Raw genomic sequence first — 14143 nt, forward strand, 5'->3', positions numbered from 1 at the left:
AATAGGACCGTTTTCAAAGTCAACTAGAACAGAAATGGATGTCTCTTTATTCGTTATTAAGGCTGGCTGCATGTCCGTTACCCCCTCATCAATACCATTAATCACATGAATTACAGGTGGAGGATTTATCGTTTCAGGATCGTGGTCGGACGGTGGTGGCGCTCCATCACTTGTATCTCCTTGGTCCCGGCGTGGTGGGGTTGGTGGTGCCCGTGTCTGTTGAGATTTTGGCCTTCGAAAACCAGCACGCAACCACTCCCTATATGGAGTTTCCTCTCCCTCCCTAAGCCTGATTGTGCATGACTTAGATTCATGGCCTAGCAAACCATAGTGGAAGCATAAACCTAGAAACCTTTTGTATTGGAATGCCACCCAAACTTGGTCACCTTCTAGACTAAGCACAGGGGCTCTGTGCCGTATTGGTTTATCTATTGGCATCTCTACTCAGATACGGAGGAACCTCGCTTGGTCCGATGCAATTGCCTTACAATCCACCTCAATGACTCGGCTAATTGCCCTCCCTATATCTTTGCCTGCTTCATCGTTAAAAAGGTCGAATGGCAATCCCCACACTTGGACCCAAATCGGCACATATTGAAAGTTAACTGAGAAAGCCGTCATCCCTTTCTCCCATCGTCGAAGTAATAACAAATGGTTATCAAAACTCCATGGACCATTGTTAAGCACCCATACTAATTGGCTCTCGATGGCAAATTTAAACTGTATAAGTTAATTGTTCAAACAAATGTATCTGAACTTGAGGCATGAGGCAAAAGTGCTAAAACATCATTTGAGAGACAAAACTATAGGCAGCACGGGTAAACAATTTTTGTAGTAATCATATATGTGCATCATGATACGATATATAATGTGAATACACTGAATAACTTTCACACAAGGTCAAGCATTCAGTACACTTGTTCGATATAAAATCTTAATTGTTAAATACACACTCTTTCAATTTCAGCCTACCATAAGCTCCATATACCTTAACTCAGACGTCTATTCTGAAAAGATGTTTGACAGAATTTTCATAAGCTCAATCTAGGAAACAAACCCAAATCGTAAAAAATTAAAACTAGAGTAAATATTAGTTCTCAACAACCAAGGAAATGAAAATGAATGGGAAATAAGGATCGCAACAAATCCTATTATGGTTTATATGTTGAGCAAAGTTTAATTTCATGTGTGTAGAGAAAAATGCAAATCTGTCTAAAATTTGTTCAACATATAAAACTCTAAAGATGATACTAGAATTTTATGGCCTGTTTGGAAGTTTAGAGAGGGAGTAGAGGGGAGAAGAGTAGTGGAGAGGAGAGTAAAGGGGAATGGTTCTCCTTCACCTTGTTTGAATGTTTTTAAAATTAGTAAGGGGAAATGGAGTAATTAGCCATTTTCCTTGTTTGAATATTTTAAAAATTAGGATGGAGAAGAGAAGAAATGATTAAAATAGACAAATTTACTCCTATTTGAAAATTGACTTGCAACATTGGTCTATTATTAATTTAGAAAGGGTAAGAAATTTATCTAGTCAATAATTTATCTACTCTACTCTACTCTCCCTCCGAATCTCTCCAATTTGAGGGAATTAAAAATGAGAGGTTAGAGGTGGTTGAAACCCCTCCAAACCCCTCCTAACTTCTCCCCTCCTTTCTTAAAAAACTTCCAAACAAGATAATTGAATTACTCTCCCTCCCTTTATTCTACTCCCCCTCCTTTTTTAAACTTCCAAACAGGCCATTAAAGAGGAATTTCAGCAAACACATACTTGTGCTTCACGTTCAATGCTGTTATCTTGAGGAGTGAAGCAAGATTGCTGGTATCACTCTTTCAACTCTGAAAATACAAGAAGAAGAATGCTTTCCAATATATCATCATGATAAATTCCACAAAAACATTTCAAAAAGAAACAATTAAAGATTCAGTCTAAAATCATAGAAAGATTGACAGATATAACTAACCTGTTTGGAGTTGAATCGGCTAGAAGTTTTGCCCCAATCAGTGATGAACTTGTGACAAACTTGTGACAGCAATACAAGACCCACAAAATCCCTAGCCCAAAACAAAACCTAAATGGAAGCCTGACCCATGGAGCTTCAGTCTAACCCAAATGGAAGCCTAATCCCCTCCCTTGAATCTTCGGTTTTGAGATGAGAATATGGGTTTCAAGAATGGTTTTTGGGTTTGGTAAGGGAGAAAAGAGTGGGTTCGGTATGGGTTCACTCAGAGGAAGAAGAGCAGAGGCTGTGTTTGTGATGGTGGTTCGGTCATAGGGAGTAGTGAAGCGGAGATGGATTTGGCGGAGTGGGTTGAGGGAAGGGAAGAGCGGCTTGGGTTGAGGGAGAATGAAGAAAAAAAAATGGAGAGGAGGCAGAGGCGTAAGCGTGGGAGAAAGAGAGAACGAGAAAAAAAAATTGAGGAAAACCAGAGGAGATAGGCGCAAAAGGGAAGTGTGTTTTATTAAACAATTTTTTTTTTTTTTTTTTTACAATCTCGCTACAGTAAACTGCCATAGCAGTCCATTTGGCATTCTTAGTGTTCGTTTGGATAGCACTTAAAGTGCTGCGTCTGCGTTTTCTTTTTCTCTTTTTTTTTTTATTTTTTTTATTTTTTTTATTTTTTTTTTCAGCTGCAACTGTTGACCCGGTCTTTTATAAACAGTGCACTTGTGCACTGTTCACGGATCCCAGAAACTCTACTTTTTATCAACTTTTTCATTAATAATGGGTCTCACGGTACTATTCACATATTTAAAAATTATTTTGCTACAGTGTTTTCAGTTTTCAGTTTCAGCAAAATAAGTTCTATCCAAACATACCCTTAATGAGAATGCTCTTAATTGTTTGCTTTTCAGTTTTTCTTTCTTCTTTAATTCTTCTTCACATTTATCAGGTTGGTTTTTCAGTTTTTCTTTCTTTTCTTCACGTTTATCAAGTTGGTTTGCTTTTCAAATTTTCACCAATTTGATATTAAGGTTTGCTGGAAGTCTTACAAGCGAGCCCTAGCCCCTAGGTATGATTTTTTTTTTCTTTAATTTTGTCATTAAATTAATAGATATATAATATGACAAATTAATAAAGAGAAATACTAATGAGTTACTTAGGTTAGTTTTTCAGTTTTTCTTTCTTCTTTAATTCTTCTTTGAGTTTGTCAAGTTGGTTTGCTTTTCAAATTTTCACCAATTTGATATTAAGGTTTGCTGGATGTCCTACGAGCCCTAGCCCCTAGGTATGACTTTTCTTCTTTATTTTTGCCATTAAATTAAGGAAAATGCTAACAAGTGCGTTCAGGGCACTCGTTAAAAATCCAGTTAAAGAAATTTTTTATGGGAAAAGAAACAAAAAGTAATTAATGTTTTGACAGCTTTTTTCATTTCCCATAAAAATAATGTCAAAATTTTCCAAAAATGGATTCTTAACAAATATCCTAAGGACACTCGTTAGCATGACCCTTAAATTAATAGATATATAATATGACAAATTAATAAAGAGAAATGCTAATGAGTTACTTAGGTTAGTTTTTCAGTTTTTCTTTCTTCTTTAATTTTCCTTCAAGTTTATCAAGTTGGTTTGCTTTTCAAATTTTCACCAATTTGATATTAAGGTTTGCTGGAAGTCCTACAAGCGAGCCCTAGCCCCTAGGTATGACTTTTCTTCTTTATTTTTGCCATTAAATTAAGGAAAATGCTAACAAGTGCCTTAAGGGCACTCATTAAGAATCCAGTTAAAGAAAGTTTTTATGGGAAAAGAAAAAAAAAGTAATTAATATTTTGACAGCTTTTTTCATTTCCTATAAAAATGATATCAAAACTTTCCTAAAATAGATTCTTAACAAATGCCCTAAGAACACTCGTTAGCATGACTCTTAAATTAATAGATATATAATATGATAAATTAATAAAGAAAAATACTAATGAGTGTCTTTAGGTTGGTTTTTCAGTTTTTCTTTCTTCTTTAATTCTTCTTCATGTTTATCAAGTTGGTTTGCTTTTCAAATTTTCACCAATTTGATATTAAGGTTTGTTGGAAGTCCTACAAGCGGGCCCTAGCCCCTAGGTATGACTTTTCTTCTCTTTTTTTGTCATTAAATTAATAGATATATAATATGATAAATTAATACATATGTTATATGTTTTCATTGATCCTTTTAAGTAAGGTTGAACATCGAATGAAAATTGAATAGTTTTTTATGTTTGATTTTTTAAAATATTATTTTTGTAATTAGATTCTCAATACTTAAGAAATGCTTAAATGATATAGTTCACTTGAACATATATGTTTTTTTTTTTGTTTTTTTTTATGTGCACTAAATGCCATTCTGAAACAAATAATTGTTTGTTTTCAAAAAAATTGTTAGCTTTCGAAAAAAAAAAAACTATTTGTATACTCTACATTACATAATAGATTTATTCAATTTCCAAGTGTAAATTTTTTATTTAATTATCATGTTCACAATATTCACCAACTAGTTCTTTAATATTAATCTACTAAATATGCTAATAGTATAATGTTTAAATTTGATAGTGGCGCCGTAAGCTGTTGAAGTGATAACAATAAAATGTAAAAATTAAAACTCACTATTACTTATTATTATATATTTAAAACAATATTATATATTTAATTAAAAAAAATACTGAAAGTAACATAAACTCTCAAAATTTTAAGTTTCGTCCAGGGTACACCTTCCTAATTTCTGGGGAAATGTTTGTCGCAAGACGACTCTAAACTACAATTATTGCATGGTTGTGTACTCGACTTGCTATTCCACTGTCCACATGCAAACTTTGTCCAGTGTGGTCCACCACCTAATCATGATCGTGTACGGGCTAGCTAGGTTGATATTACAATTGTGGCCCTTATTCTTTTGATAATCACAACACTAATTAATGACACTAGTGGTGATCAGTACGTGTCAATGGTGCATAATCTGTAATGGTGTCAATCATAGTGTGTAGTCATTTCGTTTAATTCTATGACATAAGTTTCTTTATAATTAAAGGGAAATTCTTAATTTATAATCCGAGCATTTATATTAGGAATGAGATATGTTATATGTAGAAAAAATTTAGTATAAAAGCTCAAAATTTCCCACACATTTGGATTTGTAAAAACCAGCTATTATAAAAAAAAATTTGCAATCATGCTACAGCTTAATTATAAAAAAAATTAAAAAAAAAATATTTTATTCATTTACTTTTTCAATTCCTCTCTTTCTCTCCCTCTATCTCTCTCTCACCAGTCACACTCTCGTCTTTTTTTTTTTTTTTTTCCAAAAGTTTGATGTGGATTTGATATGGTGGCAGATGGGGTTTGATGTGGTGGAGCTCATGGGTTTGATGTGGTGGAGGGTTTTTGTGGTGGTGGGGATGGGTGATTAAAGGTGGTGGTGGCTGATGTGGGTTTGTTTGATTACTTTGTTAATGGGTTTGTGGGTCGTGACAAAGGTGGATGAGGCGAGGAAAGGATGGTTGTGGCAACGGTGGGTGCAGCATTGCAAATATGGGTTGTGGTAGAGGTGGATTTTTTTATGGGTTCATGGTGGTGTAGTTGAAGGTTGCCGTGGTGGTGATGGAAGGGGGTGGGGTTTTTATTATGGGTCATATGTGGGTTCATGATGGTGGAGGCGGGGGGTTGCTGTGGTGATGGTGGTGGCGTGGCCATGGGTTTCGGGGTTGAAGTTTCTGGGGTTGCTGTGGGGTGGTGGCATGGCCATGGGTTTCGGTATTGAGTTTTGGAGATGACTTTGGTTTTCGACTTTGGTTTTCAACTTTGGCTACTGAGTTTTGGAGATGAAAATCAGTTTGGGTACTAAGTTTTGGACATGAAAATTAGTTTGGGTTTGTTCTTCGTGGTGGTGGTGGTAGCAAGTGGTTGCAGAGATGATTTGGGTTTCTGTTCTCATTTGGGTCTTGAGATTTATTATTTTATTGTGTAGAAATATTATTTTAATGTATTGTATTGTAAAATAAAAGTTGGGATGCTGAGAGCATTGTAAAATAATATAATATAATTGATAAAGTGACTTTTTAAAATGGTAAAATAAGATGTGATAGAATTTTGGGATGTGAATGCTTTAATAGTTTAAAATTTATATTGTAAACTAAAGAAATGCTTCCAATACTATACACATTAGCAAAAAGTGTACAGTATATTTAGTTTGTGATATAAGATTTACATTGCTAGTACAATATAAATTTATAATTACTCATAATGAAATTGTTTCATTGAGAATGTTATTCAAGTTCATTTGTAACCGTTTGGTGTAAGTTGAAGTTAGAAGAAAACTACATATTCACCATGCAAGTCTGAGAATTTTGGTCGAGCAAATTGTAGAGCAGTTGAGCGAAATCTGGCAAATTCAAAATATTGTAGGATATAAAGTTTTTCTTGGTATTCGCTCCTCACCATAGAACAAGGAAAAAAAAAAAAAACCCTTAATATTTTGTAGAGAAAGGCGAAAAAGAATTTTTTGAGAATACCTTGCCAAAGCCAAAAAGTCTTTCAACTTCTCCATTAATTGCCACATTATCGACAGGACTTTACCACAAAAACACTAATAATGACCTACTATGTGTTTGGAATATTGTTTTGAAACCACTGAGATCAAGTAAAATTTTCAAACAGCCTTGAATTGGCCAAGAAATTGGTTAAATGGCAGACTTATCGACTTACAGCATCAAATAACTGTGATAACTGTGATGACACAAGGCTGGATTCAGCAATTGAGAGAAATTAGGCTATAGTGTCTCTTTTCATATATATTGCAACAATCTTCATAGTGGATTTGGTTACATATTATTCAGGAAATTTGAAAATTTATTTAGCACTTAAATTTTAAGGAAATGCTAGTGCAAGAAGCTGAAATTTTGCTAACTAGTTTAAGCCTCCTCACATCTTCCATTGGTTATTACATTACCAAAGCGTAATACGTTATGAAACCCAAAAGTCTAATTTGTTTACATTTTCTTATAGGGAACACTTTTAAAGATCAGTGACTTCATGTGCTCCTCCAGACTTGGAAGGCGATGTTTCTCGTCATAACTGTACATCAAAGGAACCATCCTTGCAGCATTAAGAGAAGCCTTTATAAAAGACGCTGGAAATGGATTTGGGTTGAGGCAATCCTTGTTGAGTTGCTTCCATGCATTTGAAATCATTTTAATAACAAGACTTTTTGCATCTTCAACTGAACAGCCTTGATGTTCTTTCCTGTAGCACTCAATATAGGATCCATCATGACCGTTTTGATCCTCATCCTGCAGATAATCCTAACCAGTTAGTGAGTTAACCTTAGAAGTTGCAAACATAAGATGAGATAAAAAGTTAAAATTTTTCATATAATATATATATATTATATGAAAAATTTTAACTTTTTATCTCATCTTTTACCAGATAAATAACATATATATGTTTTTAAAAATAAACTAATTTTTATCCTTTTTTTTTAATTTTTTTATCTCACATTTAACAAATAAATTAACGAAAATTATAAAATACTAAACTCACTTACGAAATGCTTTTAATAATTGTTAACATGCCCTGATATGATCATTATAAAAATGATGTTAATAATAAATTTATATAAAAGTGAAGTTCTCTCATCCCACTTCACCCAACTTGTGATTTTAACAAAGTGTGGAAAGGGTTGTGGAAAAAACTGGTTTCCCTCTACTCTTAGGAAAATATTATTTTTCCTATTTTTCTGAGAAAACTATGACCCTTACACGTGGATGGCTGTGGTTAATGCGACAAAAGGTGGAGTAAATGAGAGGAAATTCAATTTCCTTTGACTTCTAACATGCGACTGTCCTATTCCTCGCTTCAAAAGATAAAAGAATAAAATTAAAATGCCACTGCCCTTTAGACCACTAGATATCTATTATTGGTGGGATCACTCCCTTATTAAAACTGGATAAATTATGTGTGGCTGCTTGTGAATTTAATCTTATTCTCTTACCTGGGCATTTCCGAGGTCATCCCAGAGTCGAAGAATTGTGGCTATGGAAGATGTAATGCTGGGATTGCTGTCCAAAAGATCAACAGTATCCTTGCTAATTCCCTCACCCAAGAGAAAGAACACGTGAACTAGCACCACATGCAATCCTGTACTCACATGTGCATTCTTCATGTACTCCTCTGCCTTTGGCATGGTCCCAGAAGCAAACCATTGTGCTTCTAATAGGAAGGCATTACACAATCTGGCCCACTGTAACAATCAACAATTGCAAAGGTGTAACATGAGTAATCTCTTCGAAATTTTACTATTCACATGAAAAATATGTTAAAATACAATGTTTGTCCTTATACGATAGGCCAAGAGCGATTTTTGTCCTAAAATCTTACTAATCACTTTATGTCTCTAGATTAAAAGTGACCATTTTAAATTTGTTGAGAATTAAAACAATAATAGAAAATTATTAATTTATATTGTACTATCAATGTAAGATTTACATTATAGACTAAATAAATGTATACATTTGCATAAAAGTGTATAATATTGTATATATTTGTTTAATCTACAAAGTAAATCTTACATTGATAGTATAATATAAACTAATAGTTTTCTATTAATTTTTTTAGTTTTCAACAAACTTAAAATGGTCACTTTTAGTCCCTCTAAAAGTTGAAGCAATCATTTTTATTATTTCTAATGTATCTAAGAGAGTAATGTCGTCATGTTAGTTTAAATTTGGTCATGTCATTTAAGGAATCTAAAGCAATCATTTTAAATTTCAAGATTTAAAATTATTAATAAACTAAAATTTAGGGACCAATATGTATTTTTCTTTAGAAAATAATTGTGTTTGATAGTTATTTTGTCAACATATATACCGCTTTTTTTAGGGAGTCTATAGGGTTCCATCCGGTCCTTTGGTAGACCTTGTAGCTGATTTCATTGGTAATGTCATAAAGAGCCACGAAACATATCTTCACAGAGTCTGGTAGTTTCTCAGTTGCTGATAATTCCCATCTACGTGCACAGAAAAACGTAGTAATCACGTATAGTGAAATAGCAAAACAAAGCAAATCATATTTTTCTACTGTTTTAATTATCACTCATTTATTATTTCACATTTTTTTTATATTCACTTTTATGAGTTGAAATGTGAACATTTTTAAAATATGAATATTCTTGCATCAATTATATAATGGTGTAAAATGGTGGAATCAAACACAGTGTAAAAGAATATTTAACAATTTTCCTATATGGAACAAACACACGTACCGATTCACCGCATTTGTGAAGAGAGTGAGTTCATCTAGTGTTCCGTAAACATCAAACATGTCGTCTATCACGTAAACCATAGCTATAGGTTTTGTGAGCTCAACCCTTTGATATGTCAGGCTTGGATCTGTGAGGCAAGCCGCTGTCCACATGTACCATTTAAGTGGTTGATTTCTCGCAAAGTTCAACTTTTTAGCCAGACCTAAGCCTTTCCACCATCTTTTAGGAGAAATGATAATTTAGAATAGTATCAAAGTATATAGGCAATCTGAGTTCCAAAATAATTAATAGAAAATCATAACAAAAATATTCCAGAGTCTCATTGAACTTACTTGAAAATTTGAAGAAGTTCCAGTTGGTGTATGGACTGGACGATTTTGAAGTCCATCTTTGCTAGTTCTTGTAAATGTTTTACCCAACCCCTTGCCCCTTCGAAATTGTCAAGGAGGCCCTTAGCCATGAACCTTGGCAAACTCTTATGATAGGGATGCTCCAATGTGTTTAGAATGAATCTAGCTTGTTGGTGATCAAGATGTTTGATGTTTGCTTCGAGAAGATGGCGACTGAAGTCTTTAGCTTCATCAAGTAAGTCTTCCTCATTGATGCTTACCTCTGACGCATCATATAATTCCATCAATCCACTTATGTGTTCACCTAACTCCAATTTGAAGTTTCCTTCTTTGTTCTTGAATTTGTTAAACACATCTGTGTGACACACAATTAGCAGCAATTTATTGACTTTCAAGGAATTTTTTTTTTCTACAATTGATAAGTTACACATATCTACGTTATCAAGTGAGTCTTGAACCCATAAATTTACTCTGTGTGTTAGTTGAGTTAGAGCTCAACTGCAAATAATTTTAATTTATTTTTTAATGTTTATCTAAAAATGTTTTTGTTCAACTTTTAGAATCAAACGCTATTTGCCACCCAATCCTTAGAGATGTAATTATAACCATGCTGTGATAATTACAAGCATAACGTAATTTAGGTAAAAAGAAAAATATATTCTCACCTGCAGAAACATGATAGCCATTTTGTCTCAATAATCGAAAACGCAGTGCAGCCTCATAAAGATCATGATCATGCCCTGCATGACCGCTAAAAATCATATACTGCCTTTTTAGGATTGTTTCAATCTCCTCTTGGAAGTGGTACTCAATTCCTAAGCGCAGGATTGCATCAACCATGTTCAAACCTTCGAAAGGAACTTCAACTAACTTGCTAAGTATATTTTTGAATTTCTTTAGTTTTTGCAAGTATTCAACATAAAAATCATCCTGGAAAAAACAATATAGCCCTCTTAAATTATGAAAAGTTAGGTCTGGAAAAACAAGAAAAAGAAATGGTGAAAATGGTTAGGCAAAACTTAACCGTGGAACTGTGATATTCTGGAAGAAAATTGTAGTCTTCCGTGGGAAAATAATTGACGGCTTGATCTTGGGCAATGCTGCTTCCTTGTGCCTTTTGCATACAAGTATCATCGATGAGGTAAGTAATCTTTTCAGTATTTTGGATATTTTTGAAACCATTTTGAGGTTTGGAGGGAGAAGAGGATGCACAAAAGAAGGCCATGGACACTGATATGAGTATCCCAATTAGTTTTGAGCTGAGAGAGAGAGAGAGAGAGAGAGAGAGAGAGAGGTGTGTTGATATGATGAACTGAGATACCCAATTTATAGGATGTTGGTAATATGAAGCTAAAGACACCAGTCCTTTTCTTAACCAAAAAAAAAAAAAAAAAAGAAAGAAAAGAAAAGGAAAGAAAGAAAGAGAAAAGATAAAAACAATCTCCAACCATTCCTTTTTTGTTTTTATATGAAAAATATTTTCTTATTTTTGTGACCACCAATGTAGTACTGTAGTTGTATGTCACATTGTCACCCTGAGATAACGTCATATGAATGGGAAAACCATGCTATACAAAGAAAAACCTTATTCAGCAGACATATTTGAAGCTACATCATGTGTTTCACGTTTCAAGTTTCAACAACGCTCAACCAAGGTTTATAAAAAAAACCTTATTTTTCTATTTTTATGAGCATGTATTTGAATTATGTTGCTATATAAAAAGTCAAAATATGAAAGATTATTTCTTCTGACTTATCTCGTACACCTCCATTAAATAATTTCATACTTGTTAGTCCATAAAAATAAAAATAAAAAAGATAGATAAAGGGTCCGTTTAGATTGAGCTTATTTTTGCTGAAACTGAAAACTGAAACTGAAAACACTATAACAAAATAATTTTTAAATGTGTGAATAGTATTGTGGGACCCATTTTTAATAAAAAAGTTGTTGAAAAGTAGAATGTGTGGGTCCGTGAACAGTGCATCCATGCATTGTTCACAGTTGACTTGGTCATATTATGCGGCTGAAAAAAAATATATATATATATCAAAAAACGCAGACGCTGGATTCATTCGAATCCAAACGGGCACAAAAAGTGAAAGTTAGAATTTAGTGTGGTCATCTTGATGATCTATATCCATTGTAAAAAGCCCTTGATAGCTTTATTAATAGGCGCAATTGCACTTTTAGTCCCTACATTTTGAAGTTTTTCCATTTTAGTCCCTACATTTTATTTTTTCCACTTTTAGTCCCTAAAACCAATTTACGCTTTCCGTTTTAGTCCTTTCCGTCAGTCAACCAACGGAAATAACTGATGTGGTAGCCGGAACAATTAAAATATTATAAAAAATGCCACATCACCCTGACAAATCAGCATATATATTTTAAAAATTAATTTATTAATTTTAATTAAATAAAAAAATTAAAAACATAATTAAAAATAATAAAATCAAACCTAAACCCAGAAAATCAAATCCAAGAACACAAATTCAGAATTAAAAACAATGAAATCAAATGCCTATGAACACAAGAACACAAACCCAGAAAATCAAACCCAAGAACATGAAATTTATACCTAAATAAAAAAAATTAAAAACAGATAGTTTAAAAAAGAAATTAAATTAAAAGTAAGAGGATAGATTATGTTCTTCCTAGTTATCATGAAGAACATGAACTTAAATTAATCTACCACCACCACCATGCACGAAAGGAAAACCCAGAAAATCAAATCCATTCCTAAATCAAAACCCAGAAAATCAAATGCCTATGAACACAAGAACACAAACCCAGAAAATCAAAACCCAGAAAATCAAATCCAAGAAATTAAATCAAACCCAGAAAATCAAATCCAAGAACACAAGAACACAAACCCAGAAAAGCCAAGCCCCACCGTCCTTCACATCGACACAAGACACAGCCCCAACGTGTAACACAAACCCAGAAAATCAAATCCAAGAAATTAAATCAAACCCAGAAAATCAAATCCAAGAACACAAGAACACAAACCCAGAAAAGCCAAGCCCCACCGTCCTTCACATCGACACAAGACACAGCCCCAACGTGTAACACAAACCCAGAAAATCAAAACCCAGAAAATCAAATCCAAGAAATTAAATCAAACCCAGAAAATCAAATCCAAGAACACAAGAACACAAACCCAGAAAAGCCAAGCCCCACCACCACCATGCACGAAACCCACAAAATCTGAATCCAAAAGGAAAACCCATCCCTAAATCCATTCCTAAATCAAAACCCATACTAAATTCTAACCCCAAAACCCATCGGAAACCACCCCAAATCAAAACCCATGAACCATAAATCAACCCATCATCAACCACAGTGCTTCAATCAATCTACCTCAACCAACACCACTACACCACAGAGCTCAAAATTTGTCAGGGTATAAATTTAATATTGAGGCGGAGGAGGTGGGTCTGCCATGGATAAAGGCTCAGTCTTAGTTTTGCGGTGGTACCGACATAGGAGAGTAGGAGGCGGCTTTGCGTGGAGGCATGGATCACTGCGGCGGTGGAGCATTGTGGGTTGTTTATTACTTTATTGTGGAGTAGTTGTGAGTGGGGTATGGGTTTGATTTCACTTGGTTGGGATTATTTCCGACTATTTTTCTTTTGTCTTTATACGATTTAAACCAACACCACTACACCACAGAGCTCAAATTTTTCTTTTAATTTAATTTCTTTTTTAAACTATCTGTTTTTAATTTTTTTTATTTAGGTATAAATTTCATGTTCTTGGGTTTGATTTTCTGGGTTTGTGTTCTTGTGTTCATAGGCATTTGATTTCATTGTTTTTAATTCTGAATTTGTGTTCTTGGATTTGATTTTCTGGGTTTAGGTTTGATTTTATTATTTTTAATTATGTTTTTAATTTTTTTATTTAATTAAAATTAATAAATTAATTTTTAAAATATATATGCTGATTTGTCAGGGTGATGTGGCATTTTTTATAATATTTTAATTGTTCCGGCTGCCACCTCAGTTATTTCCGTTGGTTGACTGACGGAAATGACTAAAACGGAAAGCGTAAATTGGTTTTAGGGACTAAAAGTGGAAAAAATAAAATGTAGGGACTAAAATGGAAAAATTTCAAAATGTAGGGACTAAAAGTGCAATTGCGCCTTATTAATATGGTATTACTATAAATCCAAGTAGAGTTTATAATTTATTTGAGAACCCTTTGCTAAGTGCTAACCCTAGAATGACTTAGGGTTAGTGTCTTGGGTCATAATAATATTTATAACACGCACCCTCCTCAGAATTAAGGTGGAACATTGACTTTTTGAGGTTTTGAATCAATAAATGTGACCAATCTAAAAATACATGTGTACAGTGTACACAATAGCTAGGTCCGGCAGAAGCAAACAACCACAATTAATGATGATATTTATGGCTATCACCAGTGATTGAGGTACTGTGTATGGACATCATTACTAGTGCCTGCATATTCGGAAGTGGCAACTAATGTCTAGTTGAGCTAGCACTACCTTCTTTTGGAATAGCGGCTTCTTGAACAGGGCTGGCTCAACAAATTTGGGGGCCTTAGGAGA

At 33.7% G+C, this 14143-nt stretch overlaps 1 protein-coding gene across 1 annotated transcript; it reads right to left on the minus strand.

Moving 5' to 3' along the window:
* Positions 1 to 6756: 6756 nt before the first annotated feature.
* On the minus strand, positions 6757 to 10891 carry LOC126727172 ((3S,6E)-nerolidol synthase 1-like). Its single transcript, XM_050432717.1, has 7 exons — positions 10600 to 10891; positions 10241 to 10505; positions 9558 to 9930; positions 9226 to 9444; positions 8832 to 8970; positions 7957 to 8205; positions 6757 to 7255 (listed from the first exon to the last, which is right to left on the minus strand). Exons 1-7 carry the CDS (start codon positions 10798 to 10800, stop codon positions 6956 to 6958), a joined length of 1746 nt encoding a protein of 581 aa, XP_050288674.1. The 5' UTR covers positions 10801 to 10891; the 3' UTR covers positions 6757 to 6955.
* Between the last annotated feature and the right edge of the window lie 3252 nt (positions 10892 to 14143).

This window comes from Quercus robur, chromosome 5 (genome assembly GCF_932294415.1).
Source record: "Quercus robur chromosome 5, dhQueRobu3.1, whole genome shotgun sequence".
In the NCBI taxonomy this organism is placed as follows: Eukaryota; Viridiplantae; Streptophyta; class Magnoliopsida; order Fagales; family Fagaceae; genus Quercus; species Quercus robur.

Coding starts and splice junctions, on each gene's coding strand:
- LOC126727172 (XM_050432717.1), bottom strand. CDS start 10,800: ATGGCCTTCTTTTGTGCATCCTCTTCTCCCTCCAAACCTCAAAATGGT. Junction 10,506..10,599: donor CAGAATATCACAGTTCCACG/GTTAAGTTTTGC, acceptor TGTTTTTTCCAG/GATGATTTTTATGTTGAATA. Junction 8,206..8,831: donor TAGACTCCCTAAAAAAAGCG/GTATATATGTTG, acceptor TGATTGTTACAG/TGGGCCAGATTGTGTAATGC.